This window comes from Pagrus major, chromosome 2, assembly GCF_040436345.1.
Source record: "Pagrus major chromosome 2, Pma_NU_1.0".
Classification (NCBI taxonomy): domain Eukaryota; kingdom Metazoa; phylum Chordata; class Actinopteri; order Spariformes; family Sparidae; genus Pagrus; species Pagrus major.
This window is the reverse complement of record NC_133216.1, coordinates 8791374-8816504: the sequence shown is the minus strand read 5'-3', so window position 1 is coordinate 8816504 and position 25131 is coordinate 8791374. Positions and strand designations below refer to the sequence as shown.

The 25131-nt window shown below is 42.6% G+C and overlaps 1 protein-coding gene across 1 annotated transcript in view; it reads right to left on the bottom strand.

The window, feature by feature from the left end:
- robo2 (roundabout, axon guidance receptor, homolog 2 (Drosophila)) overlaps nt 1-25131 on the bottom strand; it is a 313492-nt gene that overhangs the window by 144319 nt on the left and 144042 nt on the right. Inside the window, exon 2 of the mRNA XM_073489795.1 lies at nt 7182-7508. Coding sequence (XP_073345896.1) covers nt 7182-7508 — 327 coding nt within the window. The remainder of the gene's footprint in view (nt 1-7181; nt 7509-25131) is intronic.

Here is a 25131-nt window from a genome sequence, read left to right as displayed (position 1 = left end):
AGGGGAAGATATTTCTCACACCCTCGCCTGCTCTCACCGTCTCTCTTATCACAGGACAACACTCTCACCTTTTTGTATCAATACTTTTTGCTTTTCTTGTGCATAACTATTTTTTTTTTCTAAACTGGACTTAGCAAGAAATATCAATACTGCTATGTTATTTGACAACAAGTCATTCAGATTACTTTTTCAAAATAAAAAGAGGAGGCACTTGGAAATGACATTTTCTCACCGTGTTTGTCATGTTCTGTTCTCAACTGTCACGATGAACCTTTCTGAATTTGCTACAACTCTGATTCGCACCTCTGACTGGCTCTTCTCCATGGCAACGATAGCGAAGACTAATGGGTAGTGCAGTATTTAGACCTGTCCACCATGCAAAAACTGAACAAAATATGATTTCTCAAATACAAATGCCACCACTACCGATTATTTTCATTATTGATTAATCTGTCGATTAATCGATTAGTCTTAGAGTGCAAAGTGACATCTTCAAATTGCTTCAAGTGAAAGGCAAAAGGCAAAGCAAAGCAGCAAGTCCATACTATTAAGAAGCTGGAACCAGAAAATATTTGACATTTTTGCTGCAAAATTATTCATCGATTTTCCAAATAGCTGTCCAATAATTTTCTTCCAATCAACTGATCAATTAAATGACTAATCCTTGCAGCGCCAACCCCATAGGGTCACTACATCATTTGAAGTTGTCCTGTGCTTCTATGTTCAGTTAAATATATTATTTAAAAACTATTTGAAATGGGAATACAGAATCGGGAAAACTACAAGAGAAACCTGAGGCCGCAATAATTGTTTTAGACTGACCCTTGACTCTGCGTTCAACACATCCCACCACATAAACAAACAGACACACTGAGATGTGCTCTGAGAGTAAAACATATTTAAATACAAATTAGTCCATGCTCACTTTTTGAGACTGTGTTTTATTTCCTAACTGTAGCGTGCATCATTAATGTGCCGTAATGGCTGCATTGTTGCTGCTTCCTTCATTACCCTTCATTATTTCTCAAGGACTTCAGCGCAGATTAAACCTCATCCTATCGGGGTTTATATCAGCATGAGGGCAGGTGTTTGCACACACTTTCCTGCGAGATGTGTGTGTGTGTCTGTCTGTTGTTTGTGTGCACTTGTCACTCCATTTTCTAATTTCTGAAACGGAATAATGAGTCCAGATGAGCTTGTGAACGCCTCTGCAGTGCAGCTCAGCCTGACTCCCCACCTGGCCTGCTCCTCCTGGCCTGTCCCTTTATTAGCTTCCCCTCATGCTGGACACAACAGGAACAGCTTGGTACCCTCCTCCTCTCTTCACCACTCGCACCTCTCCCAACTCTATTTTCCTGCTAATTACCTTGTTGTACGAGCACCAAATGCTACCTAACGATTCACTTAATTGCAGAAGTGGTACATTAGATGATATCAAAGGACCTTTTTAAAAGTCATCCGATCCCATTCCAAGCGGCATTTAGAACCAACCCAAGACATCTGTTTCATTTCTGTGTCATTTGCATTTTTAAAGGTTACAAAGTGAACGAAGCGGCAAAGGATACACCTCAAGATTCTGTGTCTTCGTTCTTTTGCGATGCCTCTCCCCCGAGACAATAACACACATTTAACACACATGCAGCCACATACATGTCAGAGGGCCTGAGTCACATTCTACACTCCATTAAAAGTGCAACTGTTCACCCTACACACTTGTATCTGGAGCACTACATATGTGTGCTACCCATCCACCTGAAAAGATGGGGCTAATTAACATTTTCCTTGGGATCCTATCGCCCCAGGTGTGCCTTGTCACACTTACATATACACAGATATCCGCAGTGCTAGCAATTTATTCAGTGGTGGCTGGAGCTAGCATTTCTGACACAGGCTTCACAATGATTTATGAACCTGCTCATTGACCTAGTTTATTCTGAAAAGAGAAAAGGGGGCACATCCTATATGCGGCACATCCATCCCATAGAGCTGGCCTGCAGTCAGTTTTGGAGAGCTTGGGAGGAGGAACAAGATTACAAAGCAGACTGCCCAGATACGCTCTAGGCAAAATGTTTACAAGTTCTCTATATTCTCAAGTACGGGACAGTGAACAACAGCGTTAATGAAATCTCTACCCAAATGCAGCAAAGTGATGCCTAAGCATTATCCTCACACTCTGCGCATGCACCATGAACTCAAATAACACAAGGCAGTTCATGCTCTTGTCCATCCATTTGTGAACAATGTGTGTTCAACATCCAACACTTAAAGGAGACATGTTTGAAAGTCCCCCCAATCTGGCCCACATTAATAATGCAGAGGCACCTCTCAGAGGCCTCTTCCCCCTCTTCCTCTTCACTCCACCTTTCCTCCTCAAACGGAGAGAGTGGTGAGTGCTGCCCAGCTTGAGGTCCAGCATGCAGCAGCGCCACTCTGCTCAGTGGACACTGAGTTCAATCTGTTTCAAAGCTGCAATTCAATTATCTCACCAGGGTCCTGCTCAACCACTCGTGAATGGAAGGGGGGCAAAGGTGTGTTCAATACGAGGGAGGGAGACAGGGAGGGAGACAGGGAGGGAGGTAGAAGACAGGCGTAGGACGGGGGGGGCAAGACATATCATAAGCACAAACCCAGTTCAACATGGATATAGATTTAAATGCTGCTTTTTCTTGTGCGATTAGCTTTGGCTTTACAATCACTAGACGGATGTCAGGACCTGATAAAGCTAATCACTGCAGTAAGCCAATGCAAGGGGATTTAGCACCCCACCCCCTTCTGCTCCCCCCTGAAGACCTGGCTGAAAGGGAAAGCCAAGAAAGCCCAGGGCCCAAAACAAACCAGGCATAGAGCGCTCCATAAAATGGTCCTCCTTTCTCTTTGGGACCAATGAGAGCCTTATGTCTGGAAAAACACAAATACACCAAAAATACACTGTGGATGTTGATCAACACCTCATAAATATATAATGTATATGTTTTTGCACAGCACTTTTTAAATCAAAGTTGCACATTTTACATTTTTTGACCATTTTATCTGTAAACTACTACTACTACTACTACTACTAGAGTGAGAGAGAAGATGCTCTCAAACAATGAAAATAGCACGATGGCAAAACAATAATGGAGCTGTGCTTGTGCTGTCCATTCTGCTGCCTTAGGCCAGACACTTGATTGGTTCAGACACCAATCCTGCAGATCAGCTTTGGGACATTCCTACTCAATATCCTTTAGATTACTTGTCATTAAAGTTTCAAGAAGTCATTAGTGTCTTAATATAACACCCTACCTGCATATGATTTCTTTTTTCTCATCTCCTCCAATTTCCCTGACGTGCCTCTGAGCGCTTTGATCTCTTCATAATCAAATAATTTATACCAATTATTCTACTTTAATAAAACTTCATTGCACTGTCACATCATAATCAAGAAAGTGCTCCTGTTGAACTGCACTTGACCCACCAGCACAACCATTTCCTACACCCACACTCCATCTCAGTCGGACCAACACTGCTGTGATTCTCAATGGCTCAGGCCGGGTCAGGTCAGGTCGATAAGCAAAATAATGTCAGATAATGAAGGGCCGATATCGGTTCATCTAGAAATTGAATGGGAAGATTTGATGGTACTTTAAAGAATAATGCGATGTAGATGGGGAGTCATTTTAACTCATTTGAAGGCTGATTGAATGCAAAGATGGAAGACAGTTGTTTATACTTCCATCTCGGTGCATTCAGAGTGATCAATAAATGAGGGTATGCACCAGAAGACATGTTTGAACAGTAAGGTATTAAGATATACAGTCGTCCTCAAAATTATTCATACCCTTGCTAATTTTTGTGATTTTCTATTTTTGTGATGAAATGACTGCATTTTTTCAAGTTTGTTTATGAGGTATACGTGACCAACAAGTGAAAGAATGACAACAATACACAATTCAAGAAATTCTTCATTTCAGGGGTATTTTATTCATGGATTCCCAAAAAATGCCATGTTCAAAATTATTCATACCCCTGACAATGTCTCTACAAAAATCTTTGTCCTGTGGTTATTCCAAAATGTTACAATGGAATAAATACCATTAACATTGTTGAACAAATGTTAAACACTGATTTAAAAAAATAGCATCTTTCCAGAAGAGTATAAATAGAGGAAAAGTGTTCTGGTCATTCTCAATTTCTGGTCATCATGGTCAAGAAGAAGGAGCTCAGTGAAGACCTACATCGACGTCTTGTGCGTGCCCACAGTGAAGGAAAGGGTTACAAGGCCATTTCAAAGCAGTATGATGTCCCTGTGGCAACCGTCCAGAGCATAATTAACAAGTACAAGAAATTCAATACTGTTAAAAACCTCAGCGGGCGTGGCAGGAAGCGTAAGGTGTCCCCCAAACTTGCCAGGAAAATATGCCGAGAGGTCAACAACAACCCCCAGACCACAACCAAGGCCCTAATTGAAACGCTTGACCAGGCAGGGACAAAGGTCTCACAGTCCACCATTGAGCGAGTCTTGCACAGAGGAGGTCTCCATGGACATAGGCCTCGGAAGACGCCACTGCTCAGGAGGAAACATGTGCAGGCTTGCCTGGCCTTTGCTAGAGGTCATTTGAAGCAAGATCCCAGCTTTTGGTCAACCATCCTGTGGTCTGATGAGACCAAGTTGGAGTTATTTGGCCATATGGATGCTCAATATGTCTGGAGGAAGAAAGGCGAAGCATATAAATCAAAGAACACTGTGCCCACAGTCAAGTACGGTGGTGGAAGCATAATGCTATGGGGATGCTTCTCTTCCAGTGGCACAGGGAACCTAGTCAAGGTCCAAGGAATAATGAAAAAGGAAGATTACATCAGGATCCTTGATGAAAACGTGAAGGAATCTGCTGAGAAACTACAGCTTGGCCACAACTGGACGTACCAGCAAGACAATGATCCCAAACACACTGCCAAGGTAGTGAAGAAATGGTTCAAGGACAATGATGTCAACGTCCTAGAATGGCCAAGTCAGAGTCCTGACCTGAATCCCATCGGGAACTTGTGGCATCACTTGAAGACCAGAGTGATGGCTAGGAAACCGACCAACCTGACCCAGCTTGAGGCTTTCGCAAAGGAGGAATGGGCAAACATCCCACAGGAGACATGCAGGAAGCTTGTGGACACATACAAGAATCGTCTCAAAGCAGTCATAAAAAACAAAGGCTATGCTATTGACTATTAAAGAAAGACATTGGACTAGGGTATGAATAATTTTGAACATGGCATTTTTTGGGAATCCTTGAATAAAATACCCCTGAAATGAAGAATTTCTTGAATTGTGTATTGTTGTCATTCTTTCACTTGTTGGTCACGTATAACTCATAAACAAACTTGAAAAAATGCAGTCATTTCATCACAAAAATAGAAAATCACAAAAATTAGCAAGGGTATGAATAATTTTGAGGACGACTGTATCTACATTTGTTAGGCCAGTACAGTGTGTTGTCTGAGGATGGTGTACATTTTTTGCCAAAATGGTAGTTACAAGGTACAGTTCTTTATCCTTGTTTACTCAGACTGTGGCCTGAGGATTTGGCCTGAAGCTCTCTCTCAAACCTGATAATACCTATCATATGTGTAGTCCTATTTCTTCACCTTGCTAACTCTTCCTTATCCCCTCATCCCCTGGCCTTACGACCTCTCACCCGTCAACCTTTAAGCCATTCAAGCACTCAATGCATCTGTTCAACCCCCTCTGCTGCTCAACCCATATTACATGAGAGAGCAGTGAACATAAAGCCCTAAGAAACAGTATGAGAAGGGAAAAATAAAATAATCTGGAGACTTCATCAATTTTTCATGAATTTTCATTTAGACCAGGAGAGCCCTCTTACAGCAATCGATAGATCAAGCTGCTGTCACGCAGTTTAGCACCTGGGGGCTGCTGGAAGTGCCCTCGGGAAGGCAGGGGACCAGATCAGAGGCGGAGACCAACCCCCGCCTCTCCACCACACAAAGTCCATTTCCCAAGGATCTCACACCAGCTTCCCATCCGACAACCAATGATCAATGTATTCACCTCAGATATACAGTTACAGGTCCTTTTTATTTCATGGGAGGTGGTATTACTGCTATTTTTTCTGTTTGAAACACTGAAACACATTTATGTTTACTAAGGATAATGGAAGGTTAACTTTTTGCTCAATTGCAGATAGAAGGTAATTTCAGCTAACCCTATGATGCCAAAAATGATGTCATTACAGTCTCTTTTCCATGCCAAATCACACTAATCAAGTGAAACATCCAAAAAATGAATCTGTAAATACCACTAAAAAAACATGCTACAGTTGGCTTAAATCTCATGAATGTAGCCCTTGTTTGAAACAGAGGACTATGTCACTACCACCAGTCAAAAACAACATAAGGTCATGGAGACTTTCCGCTCCACCTAATGGGCAGTTGAGGGGCCTGGGAGCCGGCTCCATTGAGAAGCCCAGCCTGAGCCTGCTGGGGGGAGGCTCATCTTCAAAGGTAATTTGATCCAAAGCTCAGGTTCTGCCTGTCAGTGTTCACCAACACAGTCCAGGCAGCCTGTGTCAAATGTCCATCAGGACTTTGATCTGTGCCTGACGTTCGACCCCCACCCACCTGTGAGAGACCCACGTATCCATGTCATCATGTCCCTCTCGTATATTCTGACAGCAGCTTTATGTCCAACTCAAAGGTCTGTAGACAATTTTATTAAAACTCCCTTGAGATAAAAAATATATCTATTTTATCTCAAGTCCTTTAAAAAAAACTCTTCTGCATGACTCATTATCGCTCCAAACGATGTCCCATGAAGTGAGACCATGATGGAGTTTAAGAGTCCCTTTTACACGTGCAGGAAATCATTACAATCTTTGCAAATAGGGAACACCGAAAGCAGTTGCCTCAAATTAAACATTGATTTGTTTACTGTTCCCTGCAGTAAAGACAGTGTAATTGTCCATTATATATAAATAGGAAAAAAGACTGTGCAGTTGTTGACAGGAAATGTTCAAATATTATCTCTCAATTTTCTTGTGCCGTACGTAAATCCAGTCTTTCCATCATCTGGAATCCAGACTTTTTTGCTTCATCCAGCCAAATGACTTATTAAATTATATCAGCAAAAGAGCAGCATTGCAGCAAAGAAGAAACAAATAAGAAAAAAAAGAGGACACAAAGTCCTGACTCACATGCTACTTCCAAAGATGCATTACGGCTCACAGCTTCTCCCAGGTAGTTCCGGGCCACGCAGACGTAGGCTCCCTCGTCCGGTTTGCTCCGTCGTCCATGAACGATGCGAAGGAAGAAAAGCGAGCCACTGGGCAGCAGCATGCGGTGCGAACGTGGGTCATCTTTGTCCGTTTCCACCCGCTCTCCGTCCTTGTACCACTCCACTGTCGGGGTTGGCCGCCCCTCTGCTTTACAGTTGAGAGTGGCGGGCTCCCCTTTGGAGACAATCAGGTCAGAGGGGTGCTCCACAATCCGGGGTGGGGAGTCCTCCTGGCGCAGACGGGATCCTGGAGGAGAAAGAAGAGATGCGATTTAATCATAGAAGAACACCATGCAGGTTTTAGGCATTGTTTCAGTTGGATATTTGGAAATAACAAGGCCTTCGCAATTCAAAAATCCCTTCTATTAGCTTAATAGTCAGCAGGTACAATATTTACAAAATAGGGAAGAGGTAGGGGGTTAATTAATAAATACTACTAAAAGGAACAAATCGCATATCCAATCTAGCTGGGGAAGGCATCAGGACACCACAGGATGAGCTACTAAATGTGGCTTAGGTGCATTAGATGTTAATTTTCTTCAATGAAAACTATGATGAAAAATATTGTTTGTGACCTTTGTTTCATGACAAAAGAGACAAGAAAATAATAATGCATCTATAACAAGTAAATAAATCGCTAGACAGAAATATGAAGACATATATTACAATTTTCACTCTGACGTACAATTTGCTGGGATTGCAAAAGACTAAAAGTACACGCAGCTTGGAGAAATCAAGCACACAGCCAGCAGACTTTTATCTATATTTTCATCAGAAAACGTAACAAATATTAGGTGCCAAAATCTACACTACTGGAGAGAACAACATACTGAATGAGCTATTTTCCTTAGCTTGCTGCCACCGCTACCCAGAGCTGGATAAGCAGGATGGAAAATGGATGGACTCTAACTAATAGTTACGAAAGCTTGTCTTTGGTTGGACGCATGTAAAAAACATATATTGGACCCTTTAATCACCATTTCAGGCCAGTCAAATAGCAGCCATCTGCTCTTCTAAACCCTATATGCAAGGGCTTCTGGGTAATTGGACCCATGGGTGAACGGTGAATGGAGGCATACAGTCAGCTTACATCTGCACTTTACACACACACCCAAATTATATATTTGGCTTTCAGTGGGGTGCAAACAAGTAAAATGGTCCACTGTTGCAGCAGTACACATGTGATGTGAATATGAATGCCGGGGTCCAGACTAATGTCAAATGCTAATCCCCTGTGGCTGAAAACCTTGGCCCGCTCCTTTTTATTAGGGCTTGCAGTGGGTGAGCTGTGGGAGTCTGGCAGCTAAGATAATGTTCCCCAAGTCAGAGTGCTCTGTGTGTCTGTGACCAGGTCTTAACCACGGAGATAAGATGCTGTAGGCCACACACACACATTTACATCTCAGAGGCCCTGGGAACCATGCAACAATCAAAGAGTTTGATCCAGCATCAAACAGTCAAAGACACAGTAGAGGGTAATGGGGAATGAGGCAAACTTTTCCAGCAGCCGTTTCTTTATCCTCTTTCTTTTGAACCACATTCAATACCCCATCAATAACTCTGATTCAGTTGGCAGTCAACCAGTCAGTGTTGTATTAAGTAGAGTGCTGGGCTCTTTGTCTTAAAATTAGTTGTTGCAGGTGTGCGTGTGATTGAGCTGACTTGATGACTGTGCCCTTCCCCGGGGCGGTGCAGTGGGGTAATAGGACGATGCCTGCTACACAGAAGAGCAGTGTACCACAAACGCCTTTGTGCTTATGTAAGGGCTAATTTCAACCTGAGATGGAGGCATAACAGTGGAGGTTCCAGCTCTTTGTTTGCCAGGGTTTGCACATGTTCCACTACCCCTCATACTTGAATCTCCCAGGGGGATCCGGGACACGCTGTAGCCTGGTCTTTCCTTCCCAAGAATCTCCCGGCAAAAGGACAGGCACAGTTAGAAACTCACTGATCAGCACAAAATACACTTCAAAGAGTGTGGTGAATGTGTGTGCACACGTATAGACACACATACATGCAGAAAGGCTCTGTGGAAATGTGTAGGAGTCCACCATTTGTCTTAACAGGGATCAGGCATCAGACAGTGGCATATTGACCCAAGAACAGGAGGTAGTCTGTTCTCTCTTCTTCCTAATTTGGGCTAATTCCCTCCATTTCCCTGTCATTGATTAGTGATCAGGCCTAGTGTCTTGCTCTAAGTGGGGCCACAGACAAGGGTTGCAGTAGAGGGGGTAGTGACATCCTGCTCCTGGAGTGCATGATCTAATTTCATTGGCATTAAAACTAAAGATATACTATTGGAGATGGAACATCTCCAGGAAAACCTACAGCATGCCACTGGCAGTTTTTAACCCAATCTCTTTCACCAGTGATAGGTAACAGTCTTCCGGCAAGCAGCCCTTGTCAGTGTAGGGGCAGAGGGGCAAGTTTGTATTCTGGCGGCAAGTGACTAAATAAATGAAGCAGTAATTAACACCGTGACATTGATAAATGAAGGGCAAGATAAAGGACGGACATGGAGACCCCCATCTCCCTCAGATGGAGTGTCAAATGCACATTTTTTTTCTTATCTCATTGGAGCATCTGCTTCCCTTATAATCCACAGGCCCTGCGGTGGCTTTACACTAAAGCCAATGGGCATGCACGGCACTAAACTGCGGCGACTCCATTCGATTTATATCAGTCTAATTTCTTTAAATCCAATTTGTATTCCAATCTACTGCCTTCTAATCACTTAAACCTTGAGACTCCATCTGCTCTCCTCTTTCCGGTGGAAATGAACACAGCAGATGCCTCTACAATTGTCCTTTCACTGCCAGAAAAAGCTGGGCCGGGTGCACAGAGGGCTATACGTGACGGTCAGTGTCCTTTTCTGAGTGGGGTTCGTCAGGTGTAGAGGTAAAGAAGGTTAAAAGCACACCCATATGCCCTGGAATATGTTTTAAAATAGGCACATCAATCTCAATACTGGATAACTTCAACTTGTAAACCCTACCCGTTGTTGGGCAATCTTCACTTTCAAAAGCACACACTAAACATGTTTGTACTTTCTTGTGTATGTTTGTTTTTTAACTGTGCCCTCATGTGGCTCCCGTGTCCAGGAGATGCTACCAAAGAAGATCAAAAAGCTCATGTATGTCCCCACTGTCCAACCATCAGACCAAGCACCTCACGGAAGTGAAAGTCAATTTCCAGCTTCCTATCGGGCCCCCTTTCTCACTCTCTTTACGGTAAATGGGCTTTCTGTTGCCCTTTTAATGCGATCATTGGTGCTGTGCAATCAAGTGCTCTCTGAGCTGAGGCGAGTGCACTTCACTGGGTCTCAGGGCACACGCTCCAATCAAAATGCTGTGTTTCCCCCTGTCTACAATAACACCACCATTACTTTTCACCACTGCTGTGCAGTCATCCACTCCTGGAGGAAAGCAGGAACCAGAGAACAAACAAACAAGCACACAGACAGAGGATGAAATCAGAGAGGGATTACTGAACCAGAAGCTGATTCTTTTCTGCCTTTTCTTTCACTCTACTTATGTCAGCTTGACTGAAATCCGATGCAATTTTGCAATGCTGCTATCCGAGAAATGGCCAGTTTACAGCATGATTTTGACTCTGTTGTGTTTTTTCTGTTTTCCAAATAACATATCACCATTCACATTTATTATAAAGACAAATAAATGTAAACACACAGTTAAACAAAAAAATTGTTAAATTTGTTGATCAATTTCAGTGTTAAAACACCACTTTGACAAACAGCTTCTTCTCCCTCATGTTCCACTGACCACACACATAGAAGGGCTCTTTTCTATTATCTTTGTCACATATTTATTCATGTGTGCAACAGAAGGTCAGGCCTTTGATGATCTTTTTCTAATTATTTTTATTAGCTCCCAGGAGAAATTCGAGCCCACCAACCAAATCAATACCCACACCAGTCTCAGCCAGAGCATAAAGGGAAGGGCTCCCCGAAGAGATATAAGTTATTCTGCCAACAGACATGTGCACTGATCACAGGTAACCAACGGCAACCTCAGACCAAGGCAAAAAGTTTCAGTCACTGAGGCTCCATAAAACATCAAACATGAAAACCAAAGTCCAGGCCAAGGTGCAATAACTCTAATGTGGAGACTGGTGGAGGCACGCCAGGCAGGAAGTGCTGAAATGCAGGGAGTGAAAATAAAATTATACTCAGAAAAAATGTGAAAAACCCAAAGAAATTTCATAAGGAATGAATTATGCATCAGATCCATGTTGTCCATTCTGAAAAATATTCTCCTCAGCCTCTCGCTCCATCTCTTTCTTTCTATACATCTCTGCCTCCCCCTCCCCAGTCTCTCTCTATCTCCTTCACTTGCTCCCTGTCCTGTTACATCCTCCCTTTGCTGTGAGGGTGACAGAGTCATATCCATCATGTCATCAAAAGGGAAATGTGAGGGAGCAGCAGGGGGGAAACTGGGGGTGGCGATGGGATGATGTTACTGGCCGTCCTCGGCTCTGCACTGGCCTGCCGTGACACTTGCAAGCAGCCCGCTCTGCACCCCAGATTCATCTTCTTTAGGGTGGGCTGTCAGTGGCGTCACACCACATGAGCTCAGCTACACCCCAAAGACATAAAGCTCATCTCAGTGAGGTGTCGCTAAGAAAATCCTGCTGTATTTACAGGAGTGTATCCCAGCTTGGAATATACTGCAAAATCTTCAGAGTGAAGACAGAAAGTGAAATGAGGGATGTTCACAGGTGCAGAGCAGCTACTTTAATTCCATCTTCTGTTTCGAGAGAGGGAAGCAGTTCAAGCTTGCAAGCTAGCAAGCTCCAATGATGAGCTCTGTTCCGCATCAGCGCTCTGCTACTCTACTGTCCCCCCCTCCTTCTCCTGCTAAGATCTATACTCTGAAAGCAAACACAGGGGTAATTCTAGGAGCTGTTCTCAACATCTCACTGCATCCGTGCCTGCCTCCAACAAATATCAGATAGTATTCCACTCTGAGTGTATTTCGGGCAGTGGTGTTGTGGGGTCGTATTGACTCTGCGTCTGTGTATTTGCCCTCTCTCCCCCATGCAGTTGGAATATATAAATAGATTACTGTGGGAAACAGAATATCTGATTTTTGCTGCAAAGGGCCGACTCACATAGCTTGCATTTCAAGCAGTTTTCACCTTGTTTTTTTTCTAAACTACTCTCATTCTTGCTCTTCATTGTCCTATCAGTAGCCATCAACAGAAAGGAATGATGTTATCTTTTTTTCAGCAGATGGTGTGTCTCAGAAGAGCTGAGATTGCTGACGTGAAACAGGAGACTAGAGGAGGGAGAGGAGGACATGAGGATAGTTTAGATCTCTTTATTGTGAAGTGCAATGTATCGATAAGGGTGCTGCTTCCCCTCTATACAGGATGATTAGTGCAAGGACTATAGAACCAGCTCTGTGGGGATGTCAGGCCACTGGTAGGGACACTAAGCTGTGTGATGCAGATTAAATGATTTCCGATGCCAGGGCCACTCAAGCATGTAGCCTGGTGCATCACCCCACCTTCTTCAGACCTCTTCAGACCTCTTTCTTTTCCCGTAGATCCATCTCAGCAGCCTGTGCTCAGCCATTTTCTTGCCTGCCTCTGCCTTTGGACTACGGTAGTAACTGCCTTGATATTAAAAAGCTGTGCTTGTGTGCATCAAATCCCAGTACAAGTAGTAAAAATTTAAGAGGTGACTGAATGATTAATGGTCTAGGAGCCTTTGACTTAAGTTAATGTCCACTTGCTCCAGTTAAGCGCTGGTCTTCATTAGTAGAAAAATATGCCAATATAGCATCATTTTATCTGCTCACTTTAATCTCTGTGAATGTGCTATAAAATCAAATAAGCAAGCAGCAGTGTTTATGTTAGTGTTCTCCAGATAAATGTGTGTGTGTGTGTGACCTGGCCGCAAAAATCTCACATCACCAATTCCCTTCTTTCAAGCGTGGGCTACTCTATACAGTTCCTACTGAGGCAAGTGCAATGAAATGAATGGCATCAATTGATTCTCCCTCAAGCATTGTAATCTCTTTACCTGCATTGCTGAGCTGGCCCTGCAGATTGAATAGGGCAAAATAAATAAGTGCTTTATTGCTTTAGAAATGAAGGCATAGGGGAGACGAGGGTGGAGGAGGAGGCCTTCAGGTGTCCATGATACACTGTGTTGAGAGATGAGTGGATAATTGGAGGTGTACCGAGGGTGCTGACCTGTGGTGAACACATCGCAGTGTCCCTGCATGTCAATGAGGGCAGTCACCACCTCCAGCCACTCCACTGGTCTCCAGCTCCACATGTGAGCATGAGGAATAAGAGCTGTAACCACACACCATCCAAGTGATGGACTCAAAGAGCAGAGCAAGGTAATGAAATGGCGCTTACAGCTCACTGTTTGTGTTTTTTTAAGTCAAGATGAGATTTATTAAATTTCTATTCCACGGGACACTTCATCCGGTCTGGCTTAGGGCGACAGGGTCAAGGGTGCCTGGAGTAAGTGGATGAAGGACTTACTCAATTTACTCAGTCCCATAAATCCACGCTTACACAAAAAAACAATGGGCTTTGATGGTTATTAATGGTGCTCACAAACACATTCACACACATGCACCCCACTACATTTCATAATGCGACCACTAGCTGAGTGCTGCTGGGCCTCTAAATGATAAATGCCTGCGAGCAGCTCTCCAGAAAAGTCATCACCATCCTGGAAGTGAAACTGGAGAGTTCAAACGTTCAAGGATGCGATTAAGGCTTTCTTCCTGCTCCGCCGCTATGGTTGTGACACTTTGGCTCGTGCCACGTTCCACACTCAGACTTCAACCACAAAGCCAGTCTCACCAGGAGCCATTATATACAGTAAATCAACTCACGCCTGGTCATGGCGGGTCAGTTTACAAAGCAGTGTGGTGCCATGTTTTTTTCCAGCAGGGACATGACAAGAACAGCTTCTCACAGCACTGACATACAGAACATATTAAATTATTATGTATGTATTAATTTAATCAAATGTCTCATGATGATAAGGCTGATTTAACAGCATTTTTAGCAACTGAACTCTTAACATAATTTAGCATATTACAGCATATAATACCACACACACTGATTACACAACATGGTTATTTAGAAGGATATTGCCAGGAAACACTATGTTGCATTACCAAATAAGGGAAAATAATAGCAATATGCAGTTTTTGCAATTCATAAAAAGCCTCAATTAACAATTATTGTCATTATGAATTAATCTGTCTGTTTTTTTCATGAATATTAGTCTATAAAATGTCAAATAATTGTCAAAAATAATCATCATGATTTCCCAGAGCTCAAAGTGACATCTTCAAGTCACTTCTTTTGTCTAAAACAACAGTCCAAAACCTAGAGACCATTCATTTACTATCATAAATGACTAATAAATGCAGCAAATCCTGACATTTATGAAGCTGAAACCAGCAAATGTCTGACTTTTTTTTTTCTTTAAAAAAATTACTAAAACAATGAATCCATTATCAACATAGTTGGCATTTAATTTTCTTTCAACCATTGAGCCAGCTAAACTCTACTGTAAATGTCCTTATAAACATGCAGGGGAAGACATTGGAAGACCTCTGGGTTACTAAAGTTTCCACATAGTGATAGAATATTGTTTGAAGTCCAAGCACTTCTGTTTGGTTAGATTCCCCAGTTAGTTATGTGGAAGAAAAGGTGCAAAGCTGTCATGGCTGGGTGATCCATAGACCAGGCTGGAGATGGAGATGGTGAAACAAGACACTTATTCACTGGCTCCACCATTCTGAGCAGCATTACAGCTGCGCCGGACTACTGCTGTGTGTGACGGATGTGTGCCGAGTGTCATGCTCTGGCTGTCCATCTTCACACGTCTCACGCTGAGAGACAGCTCATGCATTTTTATCACCAGGCCTGACCTCATCTTCAAGACACTGGCGAGACACACTCCGCTCAGGTACAGCTGTCACACAAACTCTTGACAATGAAGAAGGTGTGTTACTGACTCAAAACACGAAGAAGGTAAACAAGAAGGAATGTGACAATGACTTAAAATAGACCACAAACATGCATGTCCAATAAACAAGTTGTTTTTTAATTCAACGCAACTGCCTCCTTACTTCGTCCTCTTGAAAAATAAATGCTTTGTGCAACCACAGTCCACAGCTGCCGGTATGCATTCGTCCGCCTCTCTATGTGTTTACAGTGCGCATGTGGGCTGAGCATGTATAGTTATAGAGTTGTATGCACTTCTATGAGTCATTCAACCTTGACATCCCTCCCTTCTATCCAAAGGTTGCTGCGAGACAGCCAACCAGAGGGCAGAGTGAGGCCAACGGGATACAGAGTAATTAGATGCTTCCCCAAACACGACGTTTCAATGCAGCACGCAACATAAAAACACAGATAAGACAAACATGCTGTCTCTTCCAGTAAGTTTAAGGCATCACAGGCTTGTGCTGTACTTTATACTGTCTGCATTATGGCATGCTCTTAAGATAATCAAGTTCTGTGGAGATGAGAACGCTCATCACATCCACACTACAACAGAGAAATCTGTCCCACACAGAGGCAGTTTGGATTGTAACCGCTGGCTGGGTATTTGCCATTGATCAATAAGGGTTTGTTCACTATCGTCTAACCATCCGGGATTATATAAGAGTCATTAGATCAACATTTTCTGTCTGCTGGCCTGCCTAAAAGCCTTAATCGCCTGTTGGCAAACAGAGCCAGAGAGAGAATAGAGCGAGGATTATATGTGTCTGGGGGCCCAGGGGGTAAGCACAGGTGTGTATTCTGTAAGTACAGGTGTGTGAGACAGGTGAAGGCCCTGACTGCTTGCTTTGCCTCGTAGTCAGCACGCTCAATTCATCATATCACTCCTCCCCCATCCCTACCTCCACACACACACCAACTATACAGCCATCGCAGGTGTACCACAACCCCCTCAGTGTTTGAATTCCACCCTCATGGACAAGCCAACGATGGTTAGTTGAGTGAAAGAGAGAGATAGTGAACGAGATGAGTCTGGGGAAGTTTGGAAATCCAAATCATATGAGGAAAGATGCTTATCCTTTACTGCCGCCTACCTGTTAGCGTTAAACCTCTATCTCTCCCTGTTGTAATCTCTCGTCCTCTTTCTGTCTTTGTTTCTCTAGGCAAATGCAATAGGCCATTTTCTGCTCTGTAAATGTCAGGGGTATGCTTGGCTGGGACTTAATAAAGCGGAGGTAAAACAGGGAAAAGTGGTATTACCTCCCCTGCATTCTGCTGGTCTTACAGCAAAATCAGCCATGTGCATTTTCTGTCGCTGACATTTTCTCTCCCACTTCTGCACTATGAAAATGCAAAAGCATTAACCAGCATGATCCCAGAATTTAAAACGGCTGTGAAACACTTTATTTTTTGAGTGATTGCAGATCAGAAGAAGCATGTAGAGCTCAAAGTCTATCCTGAACGTTTGGAGTGGAAGGCGGCTGAAATGTGATCCGCAGAGTAGTCAGACTTGGCTGTTAAAATATCATAGGAGCTGACAGGCCCACGTCACTGGTCAAGTAACACTTATCACACACACACACACACACACACACACACACACACACACACACACACACACACACACACACACACAAGGGTCTGTAAGCTGATTTTCATCGGACAAGTGCTCACCTCATTCATTGTTCCCTGTTCATTCACTTCCTCTCATGATCACCACCTTTGTCTTTATTCTGCACTCATTTTTGATGTTAATCAGAGAACAAACAGTAGAGCTCTTTGATGCAGAGGAGAGCCGCTTCCTTCGACAGTGATGAGACCGTGAGAGACAGTAGAGAGGCGCTTCCTGTAGATCTCAGATGAGGGTTCATCATTACAGCAACCCCATTCCAGCAAATGAACCGCAATTACAATAACGCTGCCTAAACGCTGCCAACTCAAGCAGAACAATCACATTTGGGGCGAGACATCGCAATGGCTCTTACACAATGACCTCAGCCTGCCTCATCATTCACCTAGACTATTTTAATCTGGGCTTACTTTCCATTATAGGGCAGTACTTTAAACCTCTCTCATTCAATCATGACCATCAACAGAGCTGTTAGTCTCCGGGGTGCTTTGGTAATAAAGCCTCATCCTCGCCATTTCCCTTTAAAAGATTGTGTTGTTAAACAACTCCTCTCTCAATTTTTGTATTTGATTACACTCATTTTGTCTCCCCCTCCCCTCCTCCTTTCCCCGACACATACACAACCACTCTCCGGGTTTGAGTTTCTCTTGACTCAGCATTACTGAAACCACAGCCCTGCCTTTGGATAAAAAGCTGTAGCTGTCTACACCACATAAGACCCCAAGTGTCTCCAAAGCCTCTAAGACAGATTTAAGTTGGGCCATATTTCAGCACCTCTCAGAGTGTCACCCAGGATGGACGTGATGTCACCAGCTCCTACATCACACACAAGCATGCAGGAGATCTCAGAATAGCACAAGGTCAAGAGTGCATGTCCACTATGCAAAGCATGTTCTAATCCAGCTTCAAAAGCAGAATGGTGGAGTTTAAGAGATAACCAGGCAGCTGCTGACTGGTGTATTCCTGGAAATGTCTTCAACTACAATCAATCAGGTTTTTTTTTAAAAAGTGAGGGGACCCTGTTTTCTTCTTCTCAGCGCTCAAAACAACACCCAACACACACTCAGTTTCTCCCCCGACTCTCTCTCCATCTCACCTTTTCTCCTCTTTCCTACACACTAGCAGTATTAATCACAGCACACTAAACAGTGACTGACGCCATTCACAAGGCTTGGCTTTGTTGGCAATGCTGCCCAGTGAATACAACTCCAGACCTTTTTGTCTGCCTAAGTGGACTCTTAGAGGAAGCTCCTCCCTCTCCAAGGACCCTCAGATTACCTCTGAAAAGGGCTGGGTGATGGGTGGGTGCTGCAGGGATGGAGGTGGAGAGCGAGGAAGAAGGGGGGAGGTGGGTGACAGGCGAATGATTGGGAAGATCCACTGCTCCCGGGGAGTTGTGCACCCTCTCCCTCTGGAGAGCCTGCAATGCCATCAGCCACTGCTTAGCAACCAGTGGGTTTGGCTGAACAGAGTGAAAGACGCCAGAAAAAGGTAAAAGAAAGAAAAGTAAAAATATTCAAATCCCAGCAGAAAAGGGACTTGATTTGCTAACTGCAGAAGACATGAAGCTTCAGACCTAAAACTCGCAGCTGTGAAGAACAAAAGCGCAAGTTGACAGGTGAAAGAAAAGAAAAATGGGGCCTTGCAGGCTCTTGCATTCAGTGACAACAAAACCTCGGCTTTACATACTGCTAAGTTGTACAAACAATACAAAGCAAACACATGTGTGAATCATTGCTCACAACATAGTGCTGATATAATGCCCCAGTGTGTGACTGGTCAGAAGAATTATTTCCTCATTCTATGATCACAAGCTCCACTGTGTCTGTGCAAACTTGTGTGTGACATAAAGAGAACAACTGTGAAAAGGTGTGTCTAATTCAAAAGTTGCACTCAAAATCTGTAATCACACAAAGGCTTATTTATTTTCAAAGTAATGTATCTCAACCCCACCCATCATTCCACCAGTCACAGGTTGGACCAATCCCAATCATGATTTCCATCACCTAAGCTCTCCTATTTTGATGATTGATGTGAGTCATCACATTAATAACCTGCAGTGGAGGCTGTTTTAATTCCTCCATTAAACCACTTCTTCTTGTGTAGGCCAGTGAATCCCAAGAAGAAAATCAGAAGGAAAAGATGCTGATTTAGCACTCAGCAGCAGAGTGGACAAAGAGGGCTGAAGCTTTTGGCTGCAGAAATTAAACAGTATCCATCTCATTTGCATCATTATTAAAGTTTCATCAAACAAATGGGAATAATAAAGTGGGGCACTGTCCCAGCTTGGATTTAAGCCGGCTTACACCACAATGCACAGTGACAGTACTGAAATCCTGACTGATCACAGCAGTAGCATTTAATACAGAGCAGAGGCAGGGCGTTCACAGCACATTTGCCAAACACCTGCAAGTCAGTTAACCTCCAACCCACAGGTTTAAACTACTTTCTGTTGTGTTAGACTACTTTCATTTGTTTCATCTGAATACCCACAAATATTTTGGATTTTGTTATCCATTAATGCAAAAATCCTTTAACAAGCAGAACTGCTCTCCACATCTGCATCAGAGAGATAACCTGTAGCCGCTGCAACAACCTGAGAATCATTCACACTCAGAGATCTTTGGTTTACACTCACTGAGTCTCACAGTGGAAAACTGAATATTTTTTCTGACTGGTCCTTTAAATCAGAATACATGACTATCATGAAATGATATTTACGACTTAAAAACACAGACTGCTTCTTTAATCTTTTGGATTGAAAGGGGAAAAAAACTGATCTCTGCCCTAATTTTACCCTCCTGAGAGGCGACCATCAGCTGCAATGGACGGGAGAGTTATCTGTTGAACTCAGCTGGTTGTTAAAGGGTTACTATAAAATGTGCTGTGTTTAATGAATAATACATATATACATGTATATATATACATGTATATATATATATATATATATATATATATATATATATATATATATATATATATATACATGTATATATATATATATATATATATATATATATATATATATATATATATATATATATATATATATATATATATACCTAAAAGGGAAAAAAATCGCTGAGATGAGGTGAACTAAAATTAAATCACAACACCATAAGGTGAGCCTTTAATAAACAGTAGTCTCTGATAACAACTGCACAGTTGCTGACTTAACAGTTCTTCAGAAATCAAAAAGCAGAGAATTAATTAAACGTTTGTCCTGTGAACCACAGTCCAACAACATATGCCTTTTTAAAATACTGCCTCCAAATCTAACCTGCAGGTTAAACATGAGTGGTGCCATGCGCGGGGTCTGGCGAAGTCTATGCAAAACAGAACTGAATATTTTAATAGATGGTTTAATAGAAGTTTTACATAACGGCACATGTTAGGCAACTTACCATCAACTTGAAAATACAGTAATCCACCAACAAGGATGAACGCTAGCGGACCCATACTAGCATATTAAACATCCACGGCGGGCGCGCAAATCCTCGAATTCACTGCAGAAAAATATCTCCAAAATTAGAGGAAAGTCTAGTCCGCGATTCTGGGACTTATCTAGGGGTCGTAGTTACTGACAAAAAGCCAGTTTCAATGTCCAAAAACTGAGATGATCCATTTCAGAGTAGGTCACCCGGAGCTGCTCGGGGTGTTCATATCCAGCAAACCTTGAAACCAAACTCTCGGTCTTTGAGAATTACCCCTGCCTGCCCCGCGAGTTCATCCGCAAATTTCTGCTTTTCCTCCAAGAAGACCTACAATAACAAGCTAAAGTCCAACAAATGTAAGTCCACACTGGCAAATAAGCGTAGGCTGTGCACTTCTTCTCCGCAGGTCCTCGGTTCCTTCAGGACGCGTCTCTGACACCCTTCAAATCTTCAGCGATGTCTCCACAGTTCAACACATGGCTCGGCTGACACTCTGACTGGGAACCAGCCTTCAACTCTCACGCATTCCCAAAAAGTTGTTTTAATACAACGGGAACCAGCTCCCAAACGACCCATGTGCTTTGCCTGAGATATAGCGCTGTAAATGTACAGTCATACAAGTCAGTTCAACATCCTCCGTCTCCCTCTCTGCTGTTTGGTTTCAACAGCGCTGCCGCTAGGAGCGCACGGTTTATGCGCACCCGGCACAGCCCGCAGCCCACCACACTGAGGCTTGACACACTTGCACGAAGCACGGATCGGTAGGGGAAGACGAGCAGCGAGAAGGGAAGAGAGTAGTGGAGTGAGGGGACGGAGAAGTAGAGGAAAGCTTGGATCTAAGTCCAAATCTGACTGTAGTCATGAAGACATGGAGACAGTGAGCCCCTTTTCCTGGTCAGACAATCATTTTAGACAGAGATGTATTGAATACATTCTGTTCTCACACGTTTCCATATCAGCTTTACATAAATCTGAGCAAAGAGGACAAATCTTATCTTACAGTTTGACCACCTTATTTACTTCAATATTCATGGGACATTTTCCAAAAAAAAAAAAAAAGAAAAAACAGCCAACAGGTAGCACATGTGATATCATAAGACCAGTTTTAAAAAGGAAAAAGAGAATAATGAAGAAGAAAACAATTGTAATGCACAATTTCTGAATATGTTGAAATCACAAATCAATAGACTCCACAGCTAAATGGTACAGGGATGCTCATGTATTGAGATATTGAAGCAGAATTGTAAATATGATCTCTGTCAGAAATCAATGACTGATTGACCGAGCCCCTGCACCAAGATGAGCAGAGAGGGTGGCCTCTCTGCATACCAATATTGCATACAGACATAAGTCCTTTTAAGGGCAGGGTGTGCAGACAAAGACAGCACACAAGAACATCACTACGATCCAAGTTTTAATGAGATATTTAGGTCACAGCAGTCAGGACCGTGGACATGCTTAGATTCAGAGACAGAAAGGGGGTCTTGTATGTATGTGGTCTGCACTGCTGCCCAGCAACCTTCTTCATGTAGCCCCACCAGTTTATTACAGAGTGAGCTATGAGCTGTGAGCTCCCCCTACTGGTGTCACTTATAGCAACTGTCTTGTCTCCAGGCTTCTTAATACTGCGCTATCAAGTGGTGTAAAAAGAGGAGACAGCATGTGTAGCCCCAACAGAAATATTTGCTATAGCAACGTGATTGATTTAACATAACTGTGCCATCACATGTATGTTTGTTTTACTGTCAGCAGCAGAAGGAAGCAGATTTGATAAATACCACATCAGAAGAGCTCCTTCAACACTAAGTAATTAAAAATTAGATAACTAGAACACCTTGTAGCAACATAATGCTCATTTACACCGTCACTTCAAGGGGTTTGTAAAAGTAATAATAACTAAACACCCCCCTACCCCCTTCTCCCAAAATAGGCCACTACTGTCTTTCTCTTTCCCCAAAGAGCACACCGAATGCAAACTGGTTTATAATTTACAGAAAAGCAAATACTCAAGCTTCAGCCAAAGTAAGTTAAAAAGAAAAAGAGAGTATGGTCACACAAATATAAAGACATGTAAGATAAATCTAACATGGCCCCTTTGTTTTTACCTGAATAGCACCCACTAGCAGGGGCACAACCTTAAAGGCTTGGATTTCCCACTTTATGGCTTACATCAAAGTCAGCCATAGAACAAAGCCATCAAAACTCACAGTATGTGCCCTGAAGGTGTCTGTGAAAACCATACTCTCCCAATAAAAAAATAGAGAGACTAGCACCATGACAGGATGGCTTTGGAAAAAAGGGAACCACTTCTATTGCCTTTAATAACAGCTTTGACTGCTCATGGGTTTTTTTTTTCTTCCGTTTGTTTGTCAAGCCGCATGTTCAAGCTTGCCCTATAAAGGCCTTACTGGGGAAACGCGACATGTTGTAAGTTTGCAAGCTTGCTCCCATTGCAGGCGGCGCTGTCAGCTGGCCAGACACAGTGATTTGTCTTCATATTTTAATATGTTTGTGAGCTGCATGCAAATGCTGTCTTCTCAGTGCCTCTAGTGTCCTAGATTCTACCAGAAGCGCACACACTTGAACACACACACACACACACACACACACACACACACACACACACACACACCGAGCCAAACAGAAATTTATTGTGTCATCAGTGTTGCTGAAGGTTCAAGGCGAATAAAACAGAGAAAAAGGGGAATTGGAGAAGGGTAATTTAGTAAGAAGAAACACAGGCTTCAAACATAAACAATGGAGTGTACGGCTTCATTGATGGAAAAGTAAGTAGAGTATAATTCTCCCTCAAGCCTAGCCTTTTATCCCCCACTTTCAATCACTGTATCTGTAGTGGAGAGAGTGATATTCTGCGGGTTTCTAAATATCAGCTGAAAGTGGATTTATTTTAATTAAACTGTAGGCTGTGTTTACTCAGGGCAAGGCATGTTACATAAAAATGAGATGGTGGGCTAAGCCATGGACTGATGACTCACGGACACTATAATATGAGCTCAATGCTTCATTCCACTGTTGGAATATCATCACGGATCTTTTATTAGGGTGACATTCATAACATTACTGACAAACAGGGATTGCTGGGTTGATTAGTTCTTTTATTTCTAAAATAGCAAGCATGTAGATGAGGTGTAAACACACATAATTAAGTGTGACCTCACTGACGGTAAACCGAAGCAAGAGTGGTGGTTTGGAAGACTGCATCAGCTGAAACCAAAGATATTAAAAACATGAAAAAACACAGAGTGTGTGTAATTACAACCCTTTTCCATCCCTGCAAAGATGATCATTTGTTTTAACCTAAACTAATCATGCCACAATTACTGTCACGTTTTGTGCCATTATGTGCTTTTAATTGAATCAGAACTAATAATCAATCAGATAACTTCCAATTATTGTCTTCAGAACATCTGCTCATTGATGGATCCTGGGTGGAGCCATTCATTAGGAAGGCTGTATGGTGTGACCCACATCCATCCTCGTCCACTCCCCAAGTGACATGACTTGACCGGTCAAGTTGATCGCAGAAGTCAACTGACTTTTGTGGCAAAATCGGGTTAATTAATGAATGTCTATTAAAAAGGGTCCAGTGTGTAGGATTTAGGGGCAGAAATGGAATTAAATATTCATAATTGTTTTCACTAGTGTATAATCACTGGAAACTATGAACTGTTGTGTTTTTGTTACCTTAGAATGAGCCTTTAATATCTACAGAGGAAGTGGGTCGTTCTCCATGGAGACCGCTATGTTGCACTGCCATTTTTCTACTGTAGCCCAGAGCAGACAAACTGAATACGGGCACTAGAGAGGGCCTTTTGCATTTTTAGCTGCCATTGTAGTTAAGAAGAGGAGATGCTAAAGATGGTGAGATGCTAGATGATAAATCCCGGACAATATTCAGGACACTGATACCGATATTAAGGGATAAAATATTTGGATATCAATATACACACATGTTTTGCAGTGATCCCTAGATGTGGTTATCAAATACTTGTGACAAAAATATGTAGTGAAGCAGGATATTTTACATTTTAACAGTAACCTGCACTGAAACCATAAATGTCACTGGGAATTTAATAATTACAAAGTTTTTCTGCGTTATGACCTCTAAAAAAAGTTATTTTAGAGCATATTGGACAACATATATGCAGATACATCCGTGACAGGCCAATATCAGCCATTAATAGCTACTGACTGATATATTGGTCAGCTAGATACCACTAAATCCTACACACTGGTCATAGGACAACAAATAGCAGCTTAAAATAAGAGAGAGAAACTTAAAGCAGTTTATTAACTGCATCTTGCACTGCATTTTTTTCATTTAGATTATAAATGATCTCTAATTCAATGGCTCAGTCTACAGTGAAGAAACATGAACATCAAGTGTTGTTATTTTTGTAGATAAAAGCACAACTGAGGATCAATGGGGGGTCCACAAGTGGGAAGTGTGATATCTACAAGACAATCAAGAGTGTGTTCAACAGCAGCACACACTCTGGGGGTTTGGAGACACATTCCAGCAGAGACGTTTTCTGCATTTTAATTGCATGTAACTGAGGTCCAATCCAAATGCAAACTATGAATCAAACGCAGACAGTGACACAATGTGTAGTTTCAGTAAAGCTGTATGTATGTGTCTGGGGGAGAGAGAGGAAAGTGTTTTTAATTGTGAGCCAGGTCAGAGGTCCAGGTAGCAGCATCACTCATGATCAGATCAGAGTGGTATTTGGGGAGCTCTTAGCTGGATATCTTTCATGGCTGAGTATCCCCTTACTGGGTTT